A 19,524-nucleotide genomic window follows, 5' to 3' on the forward strand; every position below is an offset into this window, starting at 1 on the left:
CACAGGATGACTGTTATGGGGAGGGGAAGAGAAGGTGATTGTAAGCTTCTTTGAGACCCTTTACTTTTAAAAGTGGGGTGTAAAAACCAATTCTTCTAAATTTGTAAACTCCATTGCAGCCCAAATCAACCTTGCAAGTGAATAGTGCCCTCATATACACTCTAGGAAAACAAGTCAACTACTCTTCAGAACAAGCAAGCACCATCCCATTCATATTTTTATTCTGTAATTATTTCCCATATCCCTAAGGGAACAAACAGAGCAATAGTATAAATATCCAGGCAAGCCACACCTTATTTTACTATGTATTACACCTCATATCAGAACTTTCTCTCTTTCTCCTCTGCCTTCTCATCTTGAACAGCATTACTATGCTTTCTGCCCCCTCTCAAAGACAGAGGGCTGCTTGCCCACCGTTCAACTTCAGGCCCAAGGTTACTGTAGACTTGAAATTTGCCTCAAAATTCTGGAGTCTGAATTTTATGAATGCTGCAACTTGATTAGAAGCTATGAAGAAGATTATGACTCAATATGCAGATTTAGAAAGCAAACATCTTTACTACCACTCAGAGGGAACTGAACCAGCTATACCAAACTGGTCTTCTATGCAGAAGAAGGAAATCAAAACATGATTGATTGATCTTTATTATGGTCAATGACCAGCACAGGTAAACATATAAAGCACCAATTACACAAAAATACAATATCTACACATCAGAGTGAATCAAAGCATGAGTTTTATCTTATTATCCTGTCACCATTAGAGACCCCTCCCCTCCCTGTCTGTGGTCAAGAATGACAGAGTATCTTGTCAAGAAAAATGCAGATGTAAAACAGAAACACTCACCAACATCATTAGCAAAGGAAGCTGGGTCAGATGCCCCAAGGGAGGTTTCAAATTCTTCCTGAAGACGATAAGCTCTCTGAAGCAAGGATTCAAGCTTATGAATGAACTCAGCACTAATGATGTCCTGCAGATAGAAACTGCAGCATGTAAATGGATTCCTTCACGAATATTTAAGCAGCTAATAGACATTCTGGGATGTATAAGGATCAGCAAGGGTTACTTCAGTGATTCATTATTTATATGGCACCACATGCATGAACAGTAGGATACAGCACTCATACATAGTTCAAGTCAAAATAAGTGTAAATTTAATGCAGAAACTGAAACATAGCAACGAAACAGCAGGAACATTACACATACCAAAATGCTTATTTCTAGATCTCTTAGTAAATTTAAAGGTGCAGTTTACTTCCAAGTAAATATTGCTAGCACTGGGCACATGAACAAAAATGAAAAGATCAGATATCCAGGATATATATGTAAGCAACATAAATTTATATACCCTGATATTTGTTAACTGATGAGCATACAGAATAAGCCTGAATTTGGAAATAGGGGAAGGGTAATGTTGCTGAAGACTGCATACCATACAGTATACTTAACAAAGTAACAGGATAGATTCTGAATGAAGGAGGATTAAGCCCGATTTGTACCAAGCCTCTGTACGTTGGATAGGATAATTAAGTGTAACCTTAAAGATTTGGATCACTGATTGATTTTGGGAAGGTACTTGATTTTGGGAAATACTGTTCAACAAGGAGAAATCTTAAATAATTTTAGTTTCTTCACTGTAAGCTGAAATACATTGCGGAAGTTATATAGAAACAATATAGAATTATTTAATGCAACTGTGCATTGTTATTTACTCACTTCTACACTTTCCTCTGCAATAGCATCGCCTGCTCCAAGTTTGATGGAACTGCAGTTTGCTTCATCTTCAACTTGCCTGTTACGAAAAGTAAGAGCCTGCTCCCATCGCCGCAGTGCCTCTTCAAAAAGTTCCATTCCTGGAAGAAATGTTACAAACACCCTGTGCTATCAAGTTTTCAATTTGCCTTACCTTTTATTTTGCATCTGGGACTACGTATTTGAGCCATTTGGAGCTGCTTACTTTGCAGGCACTTTTCTGTAGTATACCTGTTCCCTAGATGTGGACAAGGTGGCTTATACGGGATGGGTAGATCAGAAGGGACTGTGCCATGCCCTGAGAGATTGGTCTAGATGGGTTTGATCCTTTCAGATTCAGTAAGTCTAACTAGAACTCCTCCATATTGTTTTAATTTGCAAATAAAAAGATATAAAAGAGGTAACCAGGTTCATGACGTGGAGGCAAGCAATGGCAAACCACCTCTTAACATCTCTTGCTTTGAAAACCACACCAGGGGTTGCCATAAGTCAGAAGTGACTTGATAGCCAAACAAAATGTAAGCAGACATTTTAGATAACTGGTACCCTAACACTCCCCAATTATTCTTTTTGGTGTTGCCATCTGGATAACAGTTGTCAATGAATCTATAGATCGTCCATTGCTTAAGTTCTTACGAAAACTCCTAAACGCCCCTCGATATGTTGCTGGTGTAACTCTTCGTTCCGAGTTTGGCCAAATGTCACTCGAAGATAGGGCACGGTTGGCCGCCTTTAAACTACACCTTAAACTGTGCTTTAGCACTGAGGGGTTCCTAGCTTCTCTGAAGCACGACCCTTTTAAATCCTCATGGCAAAAAATCTTAGATGAGAAACTGTCATTGTTGGGTTTCTTGTAGGATATGTTATTAGATCTTGGGAACCTCTGGAGTGATAGTGGTGGTTGGTGAGGAAAAAATAAATAAAACAAAAGGAGGTCCAACTTAGTAGCCATTTGGAGGCCTAGCAAAATACAAAAGCTATGTAATATCTTTTATTAAGGCCAGTCAAAATAACAAGCGTTCAGCATCTTCAGAACTCCACATCAGACTGGATGCTTTAAAAAGTGTGTGTGGGTTTTAGGTTTCTGTATTCTACGTAAATAGAATGATCTATCTCCAATGGGCACAGAGCATGATTAGTATCAATTTGTATCCTTGCCCTCCTGGAAAGAAAGGGGCAAAAAAGGAAACCTTCCCAAGTAAAAACACAAAAAATTCACAGTTGATCAAGTCTCTCTCTGAAGCCAAAATGAATACACAGTTCCTTAAAAGGCCAAGAGCAAAGGAACAATGTAGTGATACTTTTACATTAACCGTACTGGAGGTACTGAATACTGAAGGATACTAAATTTAGCTTGTAAAGAAAGAAACTCTTCAACTGGTGGGGGGAAAACTTGGGAAGACTTATTAGATAATACTAATCCACTGGTGCTTACACTGATTCTTTATCTAAAACCCATGTTTACAGAGGCCTGCAGAAAATTCTCACACAGGTCTGCTCTCTGCCTTTTGCAAAGGTACGGAAACCCTGAGAACAGGGTTCACTATGTTGGCCTCAGAGTCCTTTCCATCCAACACATCCATCTTTTCAGCATGTGTTAAGGTGCCAGCATACCCTGAAAGATGGCAATAGTTGTGATTAGCACGTGCTACAACTCATTCAGAACATTTTGAAATACCCAGAATACAATACCAAAAAGGCTACACACTTACCCATCAAGTATAGGTTTTCTGGGGTAGTTACTGGAATATTGACCAGTTTCATATCATCTTCATCTGCTTTGTCCCAGGAATTTGAATTGACACAAACACAGCTAGGACAGGAAATGGCACTTTGTACCTAATTTAAAAAGATGAAAATAAATGGACTGATCGATCCCTAGCTATCAAATCTTATCCTTAAGACAGGATAGCTAGTTTTTTCCCAAGGAACAATAATTACTTTGTCATAATACTTGAGTAATGCTATTTGCTTTAGCAAACAAAATGCTTAAGCATTAATAATGATTTGAGGCCTACAGCTAGTAATTGCCCAGAGTGGGGGAGAACTCACCATTTACACATCTCTGTTCATGTTGCAGAGGATCCAAGCCAATACGTGTGTGCCCCCCTCTCCCATATGTGTACTCTTTTCCCTCTCTTATCTGTCTAAATCATGTGTCCACCCATTCTCCCCCTTACCCGTGCGTGTTCCTTTCTCCCTCCCTTGGGTCTGCGCAGACACAAGGACAATAAAACATATAATTAGGTACTAAAGGATCAGAGAAAACTTATTTTAAAAACACAATCCTACTGACTGTTTTGTTCCCTGAAGGGAGCAGTCAGACTTTTCAGTCCTCACAAAGGACCAAATCATAATTAGGTGGCTCTCTCTATTACTTAGGTTAGATGCTACCCAATCAGACCGCTTGTTAACAAGAAATAGTGGCTCCTCTAGTCTTATAATTGTTTATATTTCAATTATTTCTGTCCTACCAGAGTCTTTTGGGCCAAGGACTCAGGCACATCTAAGAAACACTGACATGTGGGATCTTAGGCTAGAACAGGGAAGAGTGTAACAGACACAATGTTACTAGAAAATTATAATTAGATTGTTTCTCCAAAGGGACACTGCTACTACTGTTGCAATTACATGGACACATATGTAGTTGTTGTGTATCATAAGTCACACACAGAAATCTTAGGTCATTTGTGCATGGTCGCTGTAGCCTCCTTTATTCCCTGTTTCAGCCAGGATCAAAGTAACCTGGGTTGGGGAAACTGTTTGCATTGGCTGGAATGATCAGGGACAAAACTGTGTACTATTGGAGGCATGAATACAGAAAAGCAGTCGCTCAAGTTCAAATCAAGTCCCACCCCTTTAAATGCTGCTCTGTAATTGGCTTACCTCGTGAGAGAAGCTTTCCTTCCCCCCAAACCCAACTGCCGCATAAAAAAGCATTTTAAGAACAAAATACGGAGCAATCTGAAAAAAGAGGGGGGAGAAATCCAAGCCTCTTTTTAAAAAAGCTTTTCTTTTACTCAGAAAGAGCTCTGAGGTAGCAGGAAGCACTTGAATCCCTGCCTCTTTACACACTGCTTCGTGATTGGCTGTGAGAGAAGCCAATCTTCAGTGCTTCCCGTTTGGCTTTCTTCATGCTGCCTTGAAGAGGGTTTGGAAAAGAGTGGGGTGAAGCTCAACCCGAATAAGTTGTACGCTCGCTCAGTGATTCTGGAATGAGCCAGGAGGAACGGTTTAAATCAGGCCAGAAGAGGAATGGGAAAAGCCGGGTTCATTTTGCGTCGAACCAGGGTTGAGCCGACAAGGAATGAGGTAATGTGCGTTCAGAAAAATTTGATCCTGGCTGAAACAGGGAATAAAGGAGGATACAGTGACCATGCGTAAATGACCTTATAGTGCTTCCCTAAGTACACTTAGTTTGATCCTACCATGTTTATACACTTTCCATTCTTTTCAATGGGATTGAATCTCTGTTTTAGATTTTCAGCCTAGCTTGGGGAAGTATTCTGCTAAAATTACTGGGACTTGCTTCAACAAAGTGTTTGAGAAAGTCTGCTCTGAAAAAAAAAAAGTCATGGTGAATACTTATAAGAAACAATAGAAAAAATAATTGATGGCTTACTTACAACTATAATGAACCTTACTAACAGACTACACTTACTGAGGCCAAACTCTGCACTGATCCTGAATATTTACTGAAGAGGCTTCCATTTGCATTTATACAGGATTGAGAACCTTTTTCTTTAGCTGAACTCAATGAGAGCGTTAGGTTTTGTCTACTGCTGGAGCAACTGGAATCTGAAAAGGAAGGAATGGTGATTAATAATAATTTCAGCTGCTGGAAACATTGAACATGGCAAAAAAAGTCTTTTAGCTGAGGGATACCTCAGCTTTAATAATGGCAGCAGTATTTTCCAAGAAATCTTAAAGCAACAGCATTTACATACTAATGCAATGCAACAAAATATTGAGATTCTTCATATCTAAATGGAAATTCATCAGCAGGTCCGTGAACAGTGTTCACCCATGGTTTGCTTCACAAAACAGCAGAAACATGCTTTTCCTGACAGCAAGGCCTAAGAAATGGAGAATGAAGACAGGAAGTATGCATACAGTTTCATGCTGGAACTGCTGCTAATGGAAGCACTCTGTATACTTTTCTGCCCTTATAGTCTCTTACACCTGCATCAGGCCTACAAACTGATTTCCAGTCTCTTACATCTAAAGTAGCTATGTGAGGGTCTGTTGAGAGAACAGGTGAAAGAATGGATAGAACACCACCACACACATGCTATCACCAGTGTATGCACAGCGTCTATACCTGCTCAGCAGTACGTTTCAGTGGAGAACCGTGCTGAGAGTAGATGGGTGGTGGTAAGACTAAGTCCTTATGTCTCTTCTCCATAGTGGACTGACAATAAATCCCACTGCTTCAGCTGCTGCACTTTTCAGACACCCCTTGCCTCTGTTCTGGCAGACGGAAGGTATTCTTCTTTACAGTTATCCCCCATGTGGTGGCCAGAGGAGCAGAGCGGCCACATATTCATTTCTGGCACCCACTTGCTTCTTCAGACTTGGAGATAAAGTCCAAATGGTCTTTAATAGAACATAAAAAACCTGGAAGCTTTGGATCCTAGCAGCTGATTGACTAGCAAAATGTGGAGGTCATTCCTGACAAGTGCACCACAGCTGTGCACCCTCAACTTAGCTCCGGTTCCCCAAGGAAAAGAGCCCATCGAAGTTTTCCTTTATGTCCCTGGCACAAGAGGAGCTTCACAAGAGCCCAGTAGGTATTGCCTTTGCATGCGTACAGAGTGCCCATTCAGAAGCATTTACTCCTCTGGCACAGGATGACACTTGGCCCAACATTCTGTGACTTATCACACTCTGACAGCCATTTTGTGGTGGTTCCGCCCACTGCCCTGTCTCAAAATCCCAAAAAGCTAAACAGTGTTGGCTTTAACAGCCGTCGCTTCCTGATGGCCAATACTGTATTGATTGTCTACAATAGTCAGGAAGCCCAACTAGAAGTTTAGCTGAACTTCATGAGCTTTTTATTCAAGAATACATTTTTCTGTGTATTAAGAGCTTTCACCGCAATCCTAAACATGCTTACTTTGAGGTAAGCCCCATTGATTTCAACCGCATCTACTTCCAAGTAACTCTAATCTGTAGAATTTTAGCTTTTCGTAAACAGGTCACATACCTTTTTCTGATACAGCTGTTTTTGTATACTCTAAAACTATACGGCCTGGTTCCCATGGAGGTACTTTCCTATTTTTCTTCCCACGTTTTCTTTTGAAGTGATGAGCAAGAAAAAGCACAGATATTGCACTTACTGCAGTTACCGCAATCAGTTTCTTCAGACCTGGTGAGATCTTAACCTTCATATAAAAAAGAGGACTATTACTATATGTCCTTTAAAAAAATATTTTTGATATTCACTTTTAACAACACATATTACTATTATATACAGAATTTCATCAAAGTTTCTTTAGCATACACGTTAAATGTTGGAGTTAAGGCCCTCTTCCCTGTGCAATGTGCTTTTATAATGCAGCAATATTCTACAATATTGTGCACTATTTATATTAATGGGGAGACAAGGGCATTTGTTCTTATTTTGGCAGTCGTATTTTGTTCTAAATAAAAACTCCATCTTCACTTGCAGATCCAGAAAAGTGATAGGTGAATGTGTTGCTGAGCTGAAGTTCGTTTCGGAATTTATCTTTTACAATTTTGTTTTTAAAAGCCAAACAAAACTCAACAATTATGCTCTATGCAGTATACAGGACACCCTGGATACAATGTATATGTTGAACACTTTGGATACAATCTCATTAAACATGGTGGAAGTACACATGCCTAGTATTGTCTTTAGAGGAGGAATACTCTAGTAATTGTCTTTACAACTGTGTACCATACTTAAATTTATGAAACAAAACTGTGAGGCTTCGTAAGGACCTAGAGGTAACTACAAATACAGTTTGCTGACATCTGTTCTTCTAATCAACCCATTCAGAACTGAAGTAGGGGCAATATCTATCACCTTTAGCAATCTTATCCTAAATATATGTTTTATGTATATTTTAACCTTTTTATGTCCAATTATTTTTGTAGGATTACATTGTTTTAATTGTAAGCTGCCTTGAGCATGACTCTAAGACAGGGGTGGAGAACCTTTTTCCTGCCAAGGGCCATTTGCTCATTTATAACATCATTCGGGGGCCATAACCAGAAGCTAGGGTTGCCAGGTCTCCAGCCACCACCTGGAGGTTGGCAACCACAGGGGAGGCCAAGCAGAGAAGGCCTAGAGGGCACCCCCGCTCCCCCTCCCTCCCCCCTCCCAGGCCGGAGGGCAGCCAGCGGTGAGCCCCGAGCAAATGAGGTGCCAGGGGGGTGCAGCCCACAGCCGATCCTTAGGGAAGGAAGGGAGGAAGGAAGGAAAACAGAGAAATGGAGGGGGAGAAAAGGACGGAAGGAGACAAAGAAAGAGACGAGGGGGAGAGGGGGAGAAAGGAGGAAGAATGACAGAAAAAGAGGAAGAGAGAAAAGCCGTCCCCCACACACACCGGTCCCACGCAACAGGGCCCCAGGCTCCCCGCCTCCCCCAACACACACACAGCAGCACACGCAGCCCCGCGCCCCAGCCTCCACAAAAGGCCCTCCTAGCATGACTGGCTCCCACACGCACCACCAGGAACCACTGGACTCTCCCCCCCGCTTGACAGGCAGCAAGAGGGGCTTACAGTGTGCTGCGGCGTTCCTGCATGCCGTGACTGTAGAGGGCAGCCTTGGGGGAAGCATCCTTCCCCTCCTCTCCCCGACCAACAGTCAAGGAGAGGAGGTCCAAAGGGCGCTGCGGCCCCAGGGACACCCTCGGGGAGGGCCACGCTGTGCTGCGCCTCCACAGCTGGGCCCTGGAGCTCCCGAGGGCCACTGAAAATGTTCTCGGGGCAGTGTGGGGCCAGACATTCCACATCCCTGCTCTAAAAGAAGTATCACAGAAATATCCCAGCCAAATAAATAAATTTGTATTATAAAAGTTGATTTTATCCCTACTGTTTATATGCTGTTTTTGCAATGAGTTATTGCAAAAAGATATTGCTTCTTACAAACAATAATAATTTGCAAATCAGAAATTTAAGTTTACAATTTAGCATAAACCTGTCAGAACAGCAGAGACCAGTAAGTTGATGTCTTATTGACCCAAACTTTACTCTTCCTCTGATGTATCTGAATTCATGTTTGCATCAACTTGGCTACTTCATGCCTTTAAGGAAGAAAAGCTTACAAATATTTGTGCATACACATCTGGCAAATCTCAGAGGCCACAGCAATTAAATATAAGCACAGATATTTGTCAGAGATCTGAGAGATCAACTGACATTTTTGGAGACAGATTTGATGTTCTCAGTACCCACAGTGACACTTCATATCAAAACATAAACATGTCTGTTTATGTTAAGCTGTCTGATGCATAACAAAATATACATACAATTATAGAGCAACATTTATATTATCAAATGTTTCAGACCCGCTTTCTACAGTTTTCATCTCTATTCCTGTCAAAATACCACAACTTGCACTTTCCGGCTAGTTTTGTGGTCAACACACCTATATGTGGTATGAACAGATTTAGTAGGATACAGAAAGTGTACAGATTATTTCTGTATACAAAATACGTGATTAAAACCCACTTCTGAATTTTTGCACAAAAGTGTTTATTTGAAATGAAATTATTCATCTCTTATTTATCTTTGCTCATCTTGAGGCTATTTCCTTTCCTGTTCCCAATGAACTGGAAGAGAGGAGAAACAGGGTCCAGGTCTATGGCAATCACAATGGGTATAATAAGGTCTCCATTAATGTAATACAGGCAGGTCAACTAATACAGGTTTCTGGACTGGGGGTCCCCAAGTAAAGGCAATCTGGGCTGTTGAATACAGTTCATTTTCTTTCTATTTCTATTCTAAGTTCCATGCATGCAATGTGATGATTTTTATGTGAACTTCTGTTTCTATACATGGTTTACACTTTGCTGGATGAGCCATTGTACAAATATTATATATGTATCTGAATTACTTTTTCAGTTAGCCTCTCTGAATCACACAGAGCATGATTCTCAAATTGCTTCTGTAGTCAAATTAGCTTTTTAAATCATTTTCACTCCTTCTACATCTGTTCCAAGCCTTTGCCCTTTCCCCTCACTATATTAGAGTAAGGTGGCTATGTTCGCTTCCCCCCCTGAACAGATTTAACAGCGATTCTAATTTTCTTCCCTTCCCCTCTTCTCATGCAGCCATATTTCTAGTAGCGGGAGCTCCACCCAAGCCTGTTCGACCGACATATGCTGGACACATATCTTCCCCTTCCCAAAAGTAACAAATACCATTTCTAAATTGACCTTTGCTGTCAATTCTCCACAGATCATGACAAATAATGAATTGTTACCATTACCACAAACACCCTACAAATTAGATCATAATCAACAACAAAACATACAGTACAACAAAAGCTGCGGGAAACTGGCTAAAGCATTTAAAATTGTATGCTGATAAGAAAACTAGGATCTAAGGGTGTGCTTCTGAGGAAGCAATTGGAATCTATTTGCTACTGACAAATACATAAAACTGTCAGAACCCTCCATTAAGTTTATCTGTGCTTTTTTCTTTCAACATTTCAAATTTGTAAACTCATTAACCATATTTACTCTGCAAGGCATATTTTGAAACTAAGCGGATGCTATAGCAACGGATTCACCTTCCTTAGACCATAAGAACAATATATAAAGGCAGTACAGAATTGGTTTTTCAAATATTGTATCTGTGTATTCACTTGAAGAGATACGGTATTGCAGAGGCTTCAGATCAAGCTCTGCAGTCTAACATACAGAACCAATTGAAGTACATCAGAAGGAGCCACAGTTCTTGATTTTCAATTATATGAATGATAACTGCAGGCGATTTTACACGTATATATGCTATTTCCCAAATAGGAATACATATTAGAAGTAGCAGATTAAATAAAACAGTGTTGAGTACTACAGCACCAACATTTCAATTCTGGATTACCTTGATTAGAGAGGAATACCAGGAGAGGGGAAGATCGAACACTCTTAAAGCTGCTGTCTTCAAAAAAACACGTGTCTCTCTGAAAGCATCTTCTGACATGGCTCCTTCTTTCCCATAGCATCATTAAGTGACTAACTCAAAATCATATTACCAACACACGATGTTGGACTTAGTCAGCCAACATGGTAGAAATGCCAGACCGTACACACGTTGATTTTTTCAGTGGCTTCAGTCTTCCTTTCAGGGTTCAAGGTCTACCTAGATCGTTTCAGCAGAATGACAAACGTTACTGAGGAAACAAAATTAAGTGAACACTCTTCAAGGTTTTCTGTGAAAGCTAACAACAGTGCTAAAGAATAGCTATGGTGCCTGGAAAAAGGAACTGTGTGAGTTCCCTTTCACAAGGAATAGCCTCCAGTATCTTTTTGGAAAATGCGTCAAGCAGAAGCAGAGAAAAATAGCCAGTTTAATTAAAAGAATTACAGCATTTTGGGCTGATCTGTGTGTGGACTAGAAAGGTTTGTGGTGTTAAAGTATTCTGCATAATATTTTAAAGCCCCCTAAGCAGCTTCCCCCTCCACAGGTCTTAAAAATATCTGTAAACCTCACAAAGTGAGAATATAGCCTTCATAGAAAACCAGAAACTGGAGTGATCAGAAAGTAAAAACAAAGGATTTATTCAAACCAGAAACTGGGATATATTTCAAATTTGCAGGGAACATCTACTCCTAAGACGTTTCCTTGGATTACTAGCATTGGAATTTTCGGTTCCTCACCTATACCTCCCCACCCCCCCAGCAATTTGTAGTCCCAAACCCAAATGGCCTTGTGCCAACTTCCCTCTGTTGTGAGGGACTGCCAGATCTGTCACATTTTTCACAAGTCCTCTCAGCAAGGAGAGAAGTGGGAAGACTTACAGTGCTCAACATTAAAAATTAAAAAGGGCAAGAGTCCAGTAGCACCTTAAAGACTAACAAAAATATTTTCTGGTAGCGTATGAGCTTTCGTGAGCCACGGCTCACGAAAGCTCATACCCTACCAGAAAATATTTTTGTTAGTCTTTAAGGTGCTACTGGACTCTTGCCCTTTTTGACTACTGCAAACAGACTAACACGGCTACCCACTGTGAATTAAAAATTAAAAAATTAAGAGATATACAACCCAACTGGAATGGTCAAGGTGGGGCTTTGTATCCAGTTGGCATGAGCTCATTGAAACACAAGAGCTGACTTTATACCGTATATAGCCAGATGGCAGGGAAACCTCTTTAAAATAAACAACAAAGGAGTTGCTGGGAAAGCCTGTGGTTCAGAGAGGATGGCCAAATAGCCTCTTCTTTTTCTAAAGGGCCACCGTTAACCCAAAGCCCCCCAGCAGCATACCCCTTGTTTCCATAAGGACACAGGGAATAACAATGCAATTTATTTCAGACTCTGAAAAACGACAGCTCCTAAATTGCGATCTTACAGCGTAAATGGCAGGCCAGAGCAAATAACAGGCTTGGAAAGGGTCGCTACCTACCTACCTCCTGCGATGGGTTGGAAGAAGTCCTTTTCTTGCGGAGGGCCAAATCGAAACAGCGCCAGAGAACCAGCTGCTCCCAGTTACCTCCCAGGCACTGCGACCAACAGCTACAGCAAACCAGAACGAGCCACTCCGCGATTTTTCCTTTGCACCGGCAATAGCGGCTGCTATCATAGGCTGCTTAACAAAAAAAAATTAAATGAGGAGGTGGGAAGAACCATAGAGACAGACAGACTAGAGGAAACACGACCTCTCGTTTCCGGTTTCGTTTGGGCTCTCCGGCGGTCTGCGTTAAGATTGATAAAAGTGCAGACGTTCAAAGGAGAACTCGAAGGGGGTGAGGTTGAGAAAGTAACGACAGCGTAATTAGATTGGGGTTTTGCTGCACCCGGAGGCACGTTTTGTTGGGTTTATTTATTTTTGGCTGGGAATCCAAAATATGCATCTGATTGCACGAAAACCAAACCCGTTTTAATTGCTGCCACCATCGCCACAGCTCTGAATTGCATGCAGGTTTCTTGTGCTTCGTGCACTTGCATGCAGACAAATTGTTCATGATCACCCTAAAGCCTACTCTTCTAAAATACATCCGTGTGGCGCGTGGGGGTACAGTTTTCACAACGGCATATTTTTAACCCTGAGCGTTTGTACATTTGGGTGCTACAATGTATTTCACCAGTAAGATCGAGTAGATGGTCGTGATCAAAGCATTTATTAGAGACATATTGTGAGTAGTTATTAAATTAACCCTTCTGAGTCTAGAGATTATACAGGATGGTTGTAAAACCCCACTGAAAATGCAAACATGGGATTATGCGGATGAGAACAATGAATTACATTGCAGGGTTATGGGAAGCTATTCTGAATTTTATCCCTCTCTGCAATATGGGGGGGGTGTTATGTATGCATACGCGGACTTAACAGGGATAACTGTAGAGTACATCGCAGGGTGGTAGTAAACCACGCAGCTCCTCTAACCCGTCATCCGGAATATGGAGATATTGACACTGGGTTGTACTTGCATTTACAGGGCAATTAAAAAAAAAAAACCGCACACATTGTTTCCCATGCAGAAAGATCGGAGTTTGGTCAAGAGCGCCTTCCTTTTTTTTTTTTTTAATGAGAGGGCAGACTACTGCCATATCACCGCAAAGACAAACTCCTGGATTTCTGCCCTGTCCATGAGCTTGTTGTCGTTATAACGACAGGTAACGAAGGCATCAGAAACCAACAGGAAAACTCATCTTGAAACAAATGAACTGTGCCCGTCTAGTAAAATGTCTGTGCAGGACAGAGGGGAACAGTTGGGAATCTCCTTCCAGGGCCAAAAGAAGGATTACGCACCGTAAATGGCGTGTATTTTCCTAAACGACAGGACTAGAATTCTCATTGCAAGAGAGCCACTTCGTTGAGGTATTTTGCACAGCCCACATAAAGCAAATCCGTTCTTGATTCTGCATCCACTGCTGCACCGTTCGGCGCACAGGCAATTTGCAGCCGCCGCGTTCGTTAGAACCGACCCCTCCCTCCTTCCCTCCCGTTTTTTATCTCGGTTTCTCCCGTGGCGGAAAGGAAAAACCCAACCCTTGACCGTCCACCATCTTTGTAAAGGGCAAACCAGTCGCCCTCTCCCCTCCCACTAGCCGCCACACAGCGAAACCGGACGCCGCCATCTTTGTGCAGGGCAAGTCGGACCGACCGACAGGGCGGGAGCAGTCAGTGCGCGTGCGCGCGCGCACCCGCCGACCGGTCGCTTGCAGGGACAGCGGGAGAAGGCAGGCGAGGAGGAAGCGGAAGGGGTCTCCTCCTCGTCCTCCATTAGAGTGCGGTCAGTTGTCTGGGACTGGCTTCAGGAGGCGGCTGCGGGGCCCGGGAGCGTTGGGCTTTCAGGAGAAGGCCGTGGCTGCTGTGGTGAGTCGCGAGCCGCTGGAGCGTGTCCCCGCGTTAGGGCCGGCTGGGAACACGTTTGTTTGGGCTCGAGTTACAGGTTGGACCGCGGAGGGATGGAGCAGAGGCTGGCAGCCCAAGTTCTCGCGAGACCCGGGACTGGAGGCCGCTTGGAGCGTGGGGCGGAGGCTGTGGGCGGGAGATTTTTTTTAATGAGAGATAGATCTAAGATATCTAAGTCACTCGAGATCTCTAAGTTTGAAGGTCTCCATGTTCCTCCTGTCGACCCTGGAGAATTTTTTTCGAGGGTGTGCTTTTAAACAACAACCCCCCCCCCCGGTGGATGTTTCGTTTTGTTCCTGAAATGTAGAAAGGGCCCGGGCACAAGTTTAATGCCGTTTGACAGCTCTAAAATGTGCAGGTTCTGCTCTTTTAATGGCGTAGTAATACCGGGTAATCGTATGCCTCTGCAGACGAGGAGGGGCTTTTTTTTTATTTTTTTTAAGATTTTTATTATTTTCTTTAATCTGCAGACGAGGAGGGGCTTTTAAAAAAAGATTATTATTTTCTTTCATTTAATACATCCATATAGAAATCTACATTTAATGCTAAATGTTGCTAAGAATAACAAGAAGCCTATAATAGTACTAATTAAAGCATAAAGTGACTTCCCCCTCACTCTCTTCCATCTAAAAATAAATTGTATATACTTTTTGCTGACAAAACTAATCCCCGTATTATTTAATGAATATATACTTATCTTATCTAGTATTATTCATTCAGTATCTTAATATAATCAAGATACAAAGTATATATGAGAGATTAAGTCAAAGAATATCCTTTAAATGGTCCCATCAAAAATTGATTTTCACAATAAATTCTCCACGCCTCCCATTCCCCCCCAAAATTGTACATTATCACTCTGGTTTGTTAAGGCTTCTAGGAGGGGCTTCTAGGTCTTGGGGTCCCTGCCTTGGGGACTCTATACTGCTTTTAGAACCCTATTTGGGTTGAAAGGCATCCCCCCCCCCAGTAAACATTTGTACACTAAGGCAAGGGTTCTAAGTAGGCTAGAGACCAGGCACCTCTGGTCTTGGGAATTAATTGCTGAGTGTGGGGTTCTAAGAAAGGGTGCTAGATTCAAGCATAAACAGTTTTCTTAAAAGTAAAGAGTTATGACCCACCGTAGATTGTTTGATGAAGCTCCAGGGTGATTTTAAGCAATTAGTTGCCATTTGCCATCGTGATAAAATACTCAAGGGAGATGGTTATGTACTCTTGTTGTAAAACTGGGCAGTTTTGATGTAAGGGTGAGGATCTGTGATGTGGAAAGAGGAGAAGTTTTTTTGATACTTAACCACCACCCCACCCCCCCCAAAAAAACCCACCTCCTGTCTTGTTGCCTATGTAATCTCTAATCTTATTTCCGGTCTAATACTACTAGAGAACACCTGTGTGCATTGAAGTGGTTGAAAGGGGATGTGACCTATTACATCCTCAGGTTTCCATCTTTATGGTTTAACACTTGGGTCATCTGGTGCAGAGTATTGTTTCAAATAAGGGATCTTTGACAGTCCACTGCAGCTTGCAGTAGTGCAGGGATGTAGCTGTACTGCAAAAAATCAATCTGCAAAAAACACTGCAGAACAGCAAACAGGACATTGTCCAAATTCCCTTTGAAAAATGTTGAGAGTTCTGTTAAACTCTTGCTATGAATTAATCATTATTTGCTTGAGAACACTTGAATTTGTGCTGAGCCTGAGACAGGGGTAAAGTTTTAATAAACCCAGGTTCATTTTACATTTTTGTATCAGGGTGAGCTCATTTAAGGGAGAGAAGGCTTGAAGCAAAATATTCCAGTAAATGGGTTGGACAGATGCTGCACACAGGTTCACTTCTACTGCAGTCTGTAAAACAGGATGATCAGATCGTAAAAGCATCTCTGAACAATGCTGTGTTGGGTAGGGTGTGTGGTAAAGATTATGGGAACATCTGAATTCTTTTAATAAGCCAAAAAGTATAGACAATTAGCTGAATTAAGAAACCTCACAGAAGCATTGGTTCTTGTAGGTTATCCGGGCTGTGTAACCGTGGTCTTGGTATTTTCTTTCCTGACGTTTCGCCAGCAGCTGTGGCAGGCTTCTTCAGGTTCGTAGATGACACATTTACTGTTTGGAGCCATGGTGAAGAAAAATTAATGGACTTTCTAAACCATCTTAATAATATCCATCCAAACATTCAGTTTACCATGGAAAAGGAAATTGAGGGTAAACTCCCATTTCTTGATACCCTTGTCATCCGTAAAACAAACTTTCAGTTAGGTCACAAGGTCTACCGGAAACCAACTCACACAGATAGCTACTTACACAAAAATTCCAACCACCATCCCCGACAGAAAAGAGGAATAATCAAAACATTAATCGACCGTGCAAGACTGATCTGTGAACCACAGTTTCTCAAGGAAGAAACTAATCATCTAAATCACGCACTGCTAGCAAACGGCTATTCCAAGAATGAAATCAGAAGGGCCATTAAACCAAACAAACATCAGAAAACGCAGGAAAAACAGTCTCCCATAGGAAAGGTATTCTTGCCATTTATTAAAGGAGTCACTGATAGGATGGAGAAACTTTTGAAAAAACATAACCTACAAACAGTGTTTAAATCCACCAAGAAAATACAACAAATGCTACGATCAGCAAAAGACAAAAGAGACCCCCTCACCTCTGCAGGAGTATATCGTATACCTTGCAGCTGTGGACAAGTTTACATCGGGACAGCAAAACGCAGCATACAAACAAGGATAAAAGAACATGAAAGATACTGCAGACTGGGCCAACCTGAGAAATCAGCAGTGGCTGAACATGGACTGACACAAACAGGACACAGGGTCTTATTCCAAGACACTGAAAGACTGGACAATTCTACCAACTATTTTGTCAGATTGCACAGAGAAGCCATTGAAATTCATAAACATCAGCACAACTTTAACAGAAAAGAAGAGAGTTTAAGAATGAATAAGGCTTGGCTTCCTGTCTTGAAAACCTCCAGACTAACAAAGACTACAGTCAACAATAGCCATGCAGATTAGCTTTGGATTTCACACATTAACAGATCATTTCAGGATACAATGGTTCCATATTAACATACCACACCCTCATTAGCACATTATCTGGATACTTACAGGACAATGATTAGCACATTACCTTTGTTACTTTTTGCAGGGCAATGATTCAGCTCAAACCCAACCCCTTTCTGACTATGTATTACTCTTCCTACACACTTGACACTGAGAGACACTGTCCTTCAGAGTTACTCCTCTGAAGATGCCTGCCACAGCTGCTGGCGAAACATCAGGAAAGAAAATACCAAGACCACGGTTACACAGCCCGGATAACCTACAAGAACCAATGAACTCTGACCATGAAAGCTTTCGACAATATTCTCACAGAAGCACTTCTCTCGGATTGTACTTATGTATGAAGCTGCTTTATACTGAAACCATTGGTCCACCTAACTCAGTACTGTCTACTCTGAGTGGCAGGAGCTACCCAATGTCCTTTAACTGGAGGTTCCAGGAATTGAATCCAGGATTTTCTGCATAACAGGTGCACCATTGAGCTATGGCCTTTCCCCCCCTTCTTTTAAAGAGAATGAATCTGTATTTGAAAGAGATTAAAGGATAAATATTGTCGAAGGCTTTCACAGTCAGAGTTCATTGGTTCTTGTAGGTTATCCGGGCTGTGTGACCGTGGTCTTTTCTTTCCTGACATTTCGCCAGCAGCTGTGGCAGGCATCTTCAGAGGAGTGTCTCTGACACTGTCCTTCAGTGTCCTTCAGTGTTACTCCTCTGAAGATGCCTGCCACAGCTGCTGGTGAAATGTCAGGAAAGAAAATACCAAGACCACGGTCACACAGCCCGGATAACCTACAAGAACCAATAAAGCATAAATGTTTGCCACAGAGTGAGAAGGCTTTGTCTATTGGGCAGGAACTGCATTGTTGGTATACATGCCCCAAAACTCGGGGGGGGGGGGAGTGTCTATTCTAATGTATGCAGATGATGCAGTCCTCCTGTCACAGACTAGAGTGGGCCTAATCTGTGCAGTTGATGCATTGAGCCAGCAATGCCAAGCTGAACAATTAATCATAAATTATGGAAAAACAAAAATGTATTTTAACAACAAAATATAAAAAAATTAACCGGAGGATGGTTGGGAATCTTATTGAACAAGTCAGAAATTTGAAATATTTGGGAGTAGTATTCCAATACATTGGAAAAGCGACAGCACATATCCGTGCCACCACTCTCAATGCACAAAGAAGTATAAATGAGATCCTTAGATTGTTTAGAACCAAAGGAGTGGGCCATATACCAGCAGCTATAAAACTCTATTCCGCTAAATCCCTAGCTCACTTATGGGGCCCAATTAGGTATAGTTAGCAACTATAAGGCACTGGAGAAGGTCCAGTCGGGTTTTCTTAGAGCTCTTTTCAAAGTGCCCAAATGCACATCTAATGTGGTTCTCAGACACAAGGCTGGGCTATGCAAGGTAGAGACAAAAATATGGCTGACCACCATCAGCTATTGGTTGAAAACCCACTTAAATCATAACGGACTACTACCTCAGTTACTTGCAGCGATCCCATACCCAAAATGGTCATCCAGATTAATAAATTAACTATATATGGTTGGGTTAGACCCGGAACATCTTCTGGAGATGGGGCTGAGGAAAGCAAAATCAATGGTCTAACAGCGGCTCTTGCACATTGAAAGTCAAACTGAGCTGCCCTTACTGCCAGAGCTTTATGGTGCACTAAAACCATGGTTGAGAAATGCTGCAGCCCCCTTGAAGCGGTCAATACTGTGAAAGGTAATTAGGTTTCTAGATGTTGTAAAAAATACACTATCTTACTTAACCAGTTACCACATAAGTCATTATACAAGCTTTGAATTAAGAAATTCCTTTTTATTTTTATTATTATAAGTTTTATATTAACTTCAATATAAAAAATATAAGGGTAAAACACAAAAAGCACATCAGTTACAAATATATGAAACATACATTGTAGAAAAAACCTTAACAAAATATTACAATGTTTAAGCAGATCTGTTCAGTAAAAGTTACAGTAGAAATACCAAGTTCACATACCTCTGGATGTGCCATGCTGATGGGGAAGATTCTTTAGACAGACAGACAGCATAGTCTGCCAAAGAACTCCCAACTATGGAACAATTTGTAACCCCTTATATACCTTTTATCATGGGAATCTTAATCTGTGGTT

The 19,524-nt window shown here is 41.6% G+C and overlaps 1 protein-coding gene across 2 annotated transcripts in view; it reads right to left on the minus strand.

Moving 5' to 3' along the window:
• Positions 1-10,932, minus strand: part of MIGA1 (mitoguardin 1) — a 52,081-nt gene extending 41,149 nt beyond the window's left edge. The window contains exons 1-6 of one of the 2 annotated variants that reach the window (XM_056845612.1): positions 10,828-10,932; positions 6,960-7,137; positions 5,415-5,551; positions 3,466-3,592; positions 1,718-1,854; positions 848-971 (exon numbers count right to left, since the gene is read on the minus strand). In XM_056845612.1, the coding sequence (XP_056701590.1) occupies positions 848-971; positions 1,718-1,854; positions 3,466-3,592; positions 5,415-5,551; positions 6,960-7,137; positions 10,828-10,926 (802 nt within the window). In that variant the 5' untranslated portion in view covers positions 10,927-10,932. Of the gene's footprint in view, positions 1-847; positions 972-1,717; positions 1,855-3,465; positions 3,593-5,414; positions 5,552-6,959; positions 7,144-10,827 lie in introns of those variants that run through there. The other variant, XM_056845611.1, reaches the window with a different exon arrangement.
• Positions 10,933-19,524: the final 8,592 nt, after the last annotated feature.

This window comes from Euleptes europaea, chromosome 2 (genome assembly GCF_029931775.1).
Source record: "Euleptes europaea isolate rEulEur1 chromosome 2, rEulEur1.hap1, whole genome shotgun sequence".
Lineage (NCBI taxonomy): Eukaryota > Metazoa > Chordata > Lepidosauria > Squamata > Sphaerodactylidae > Euleptes > Euleptes europaea.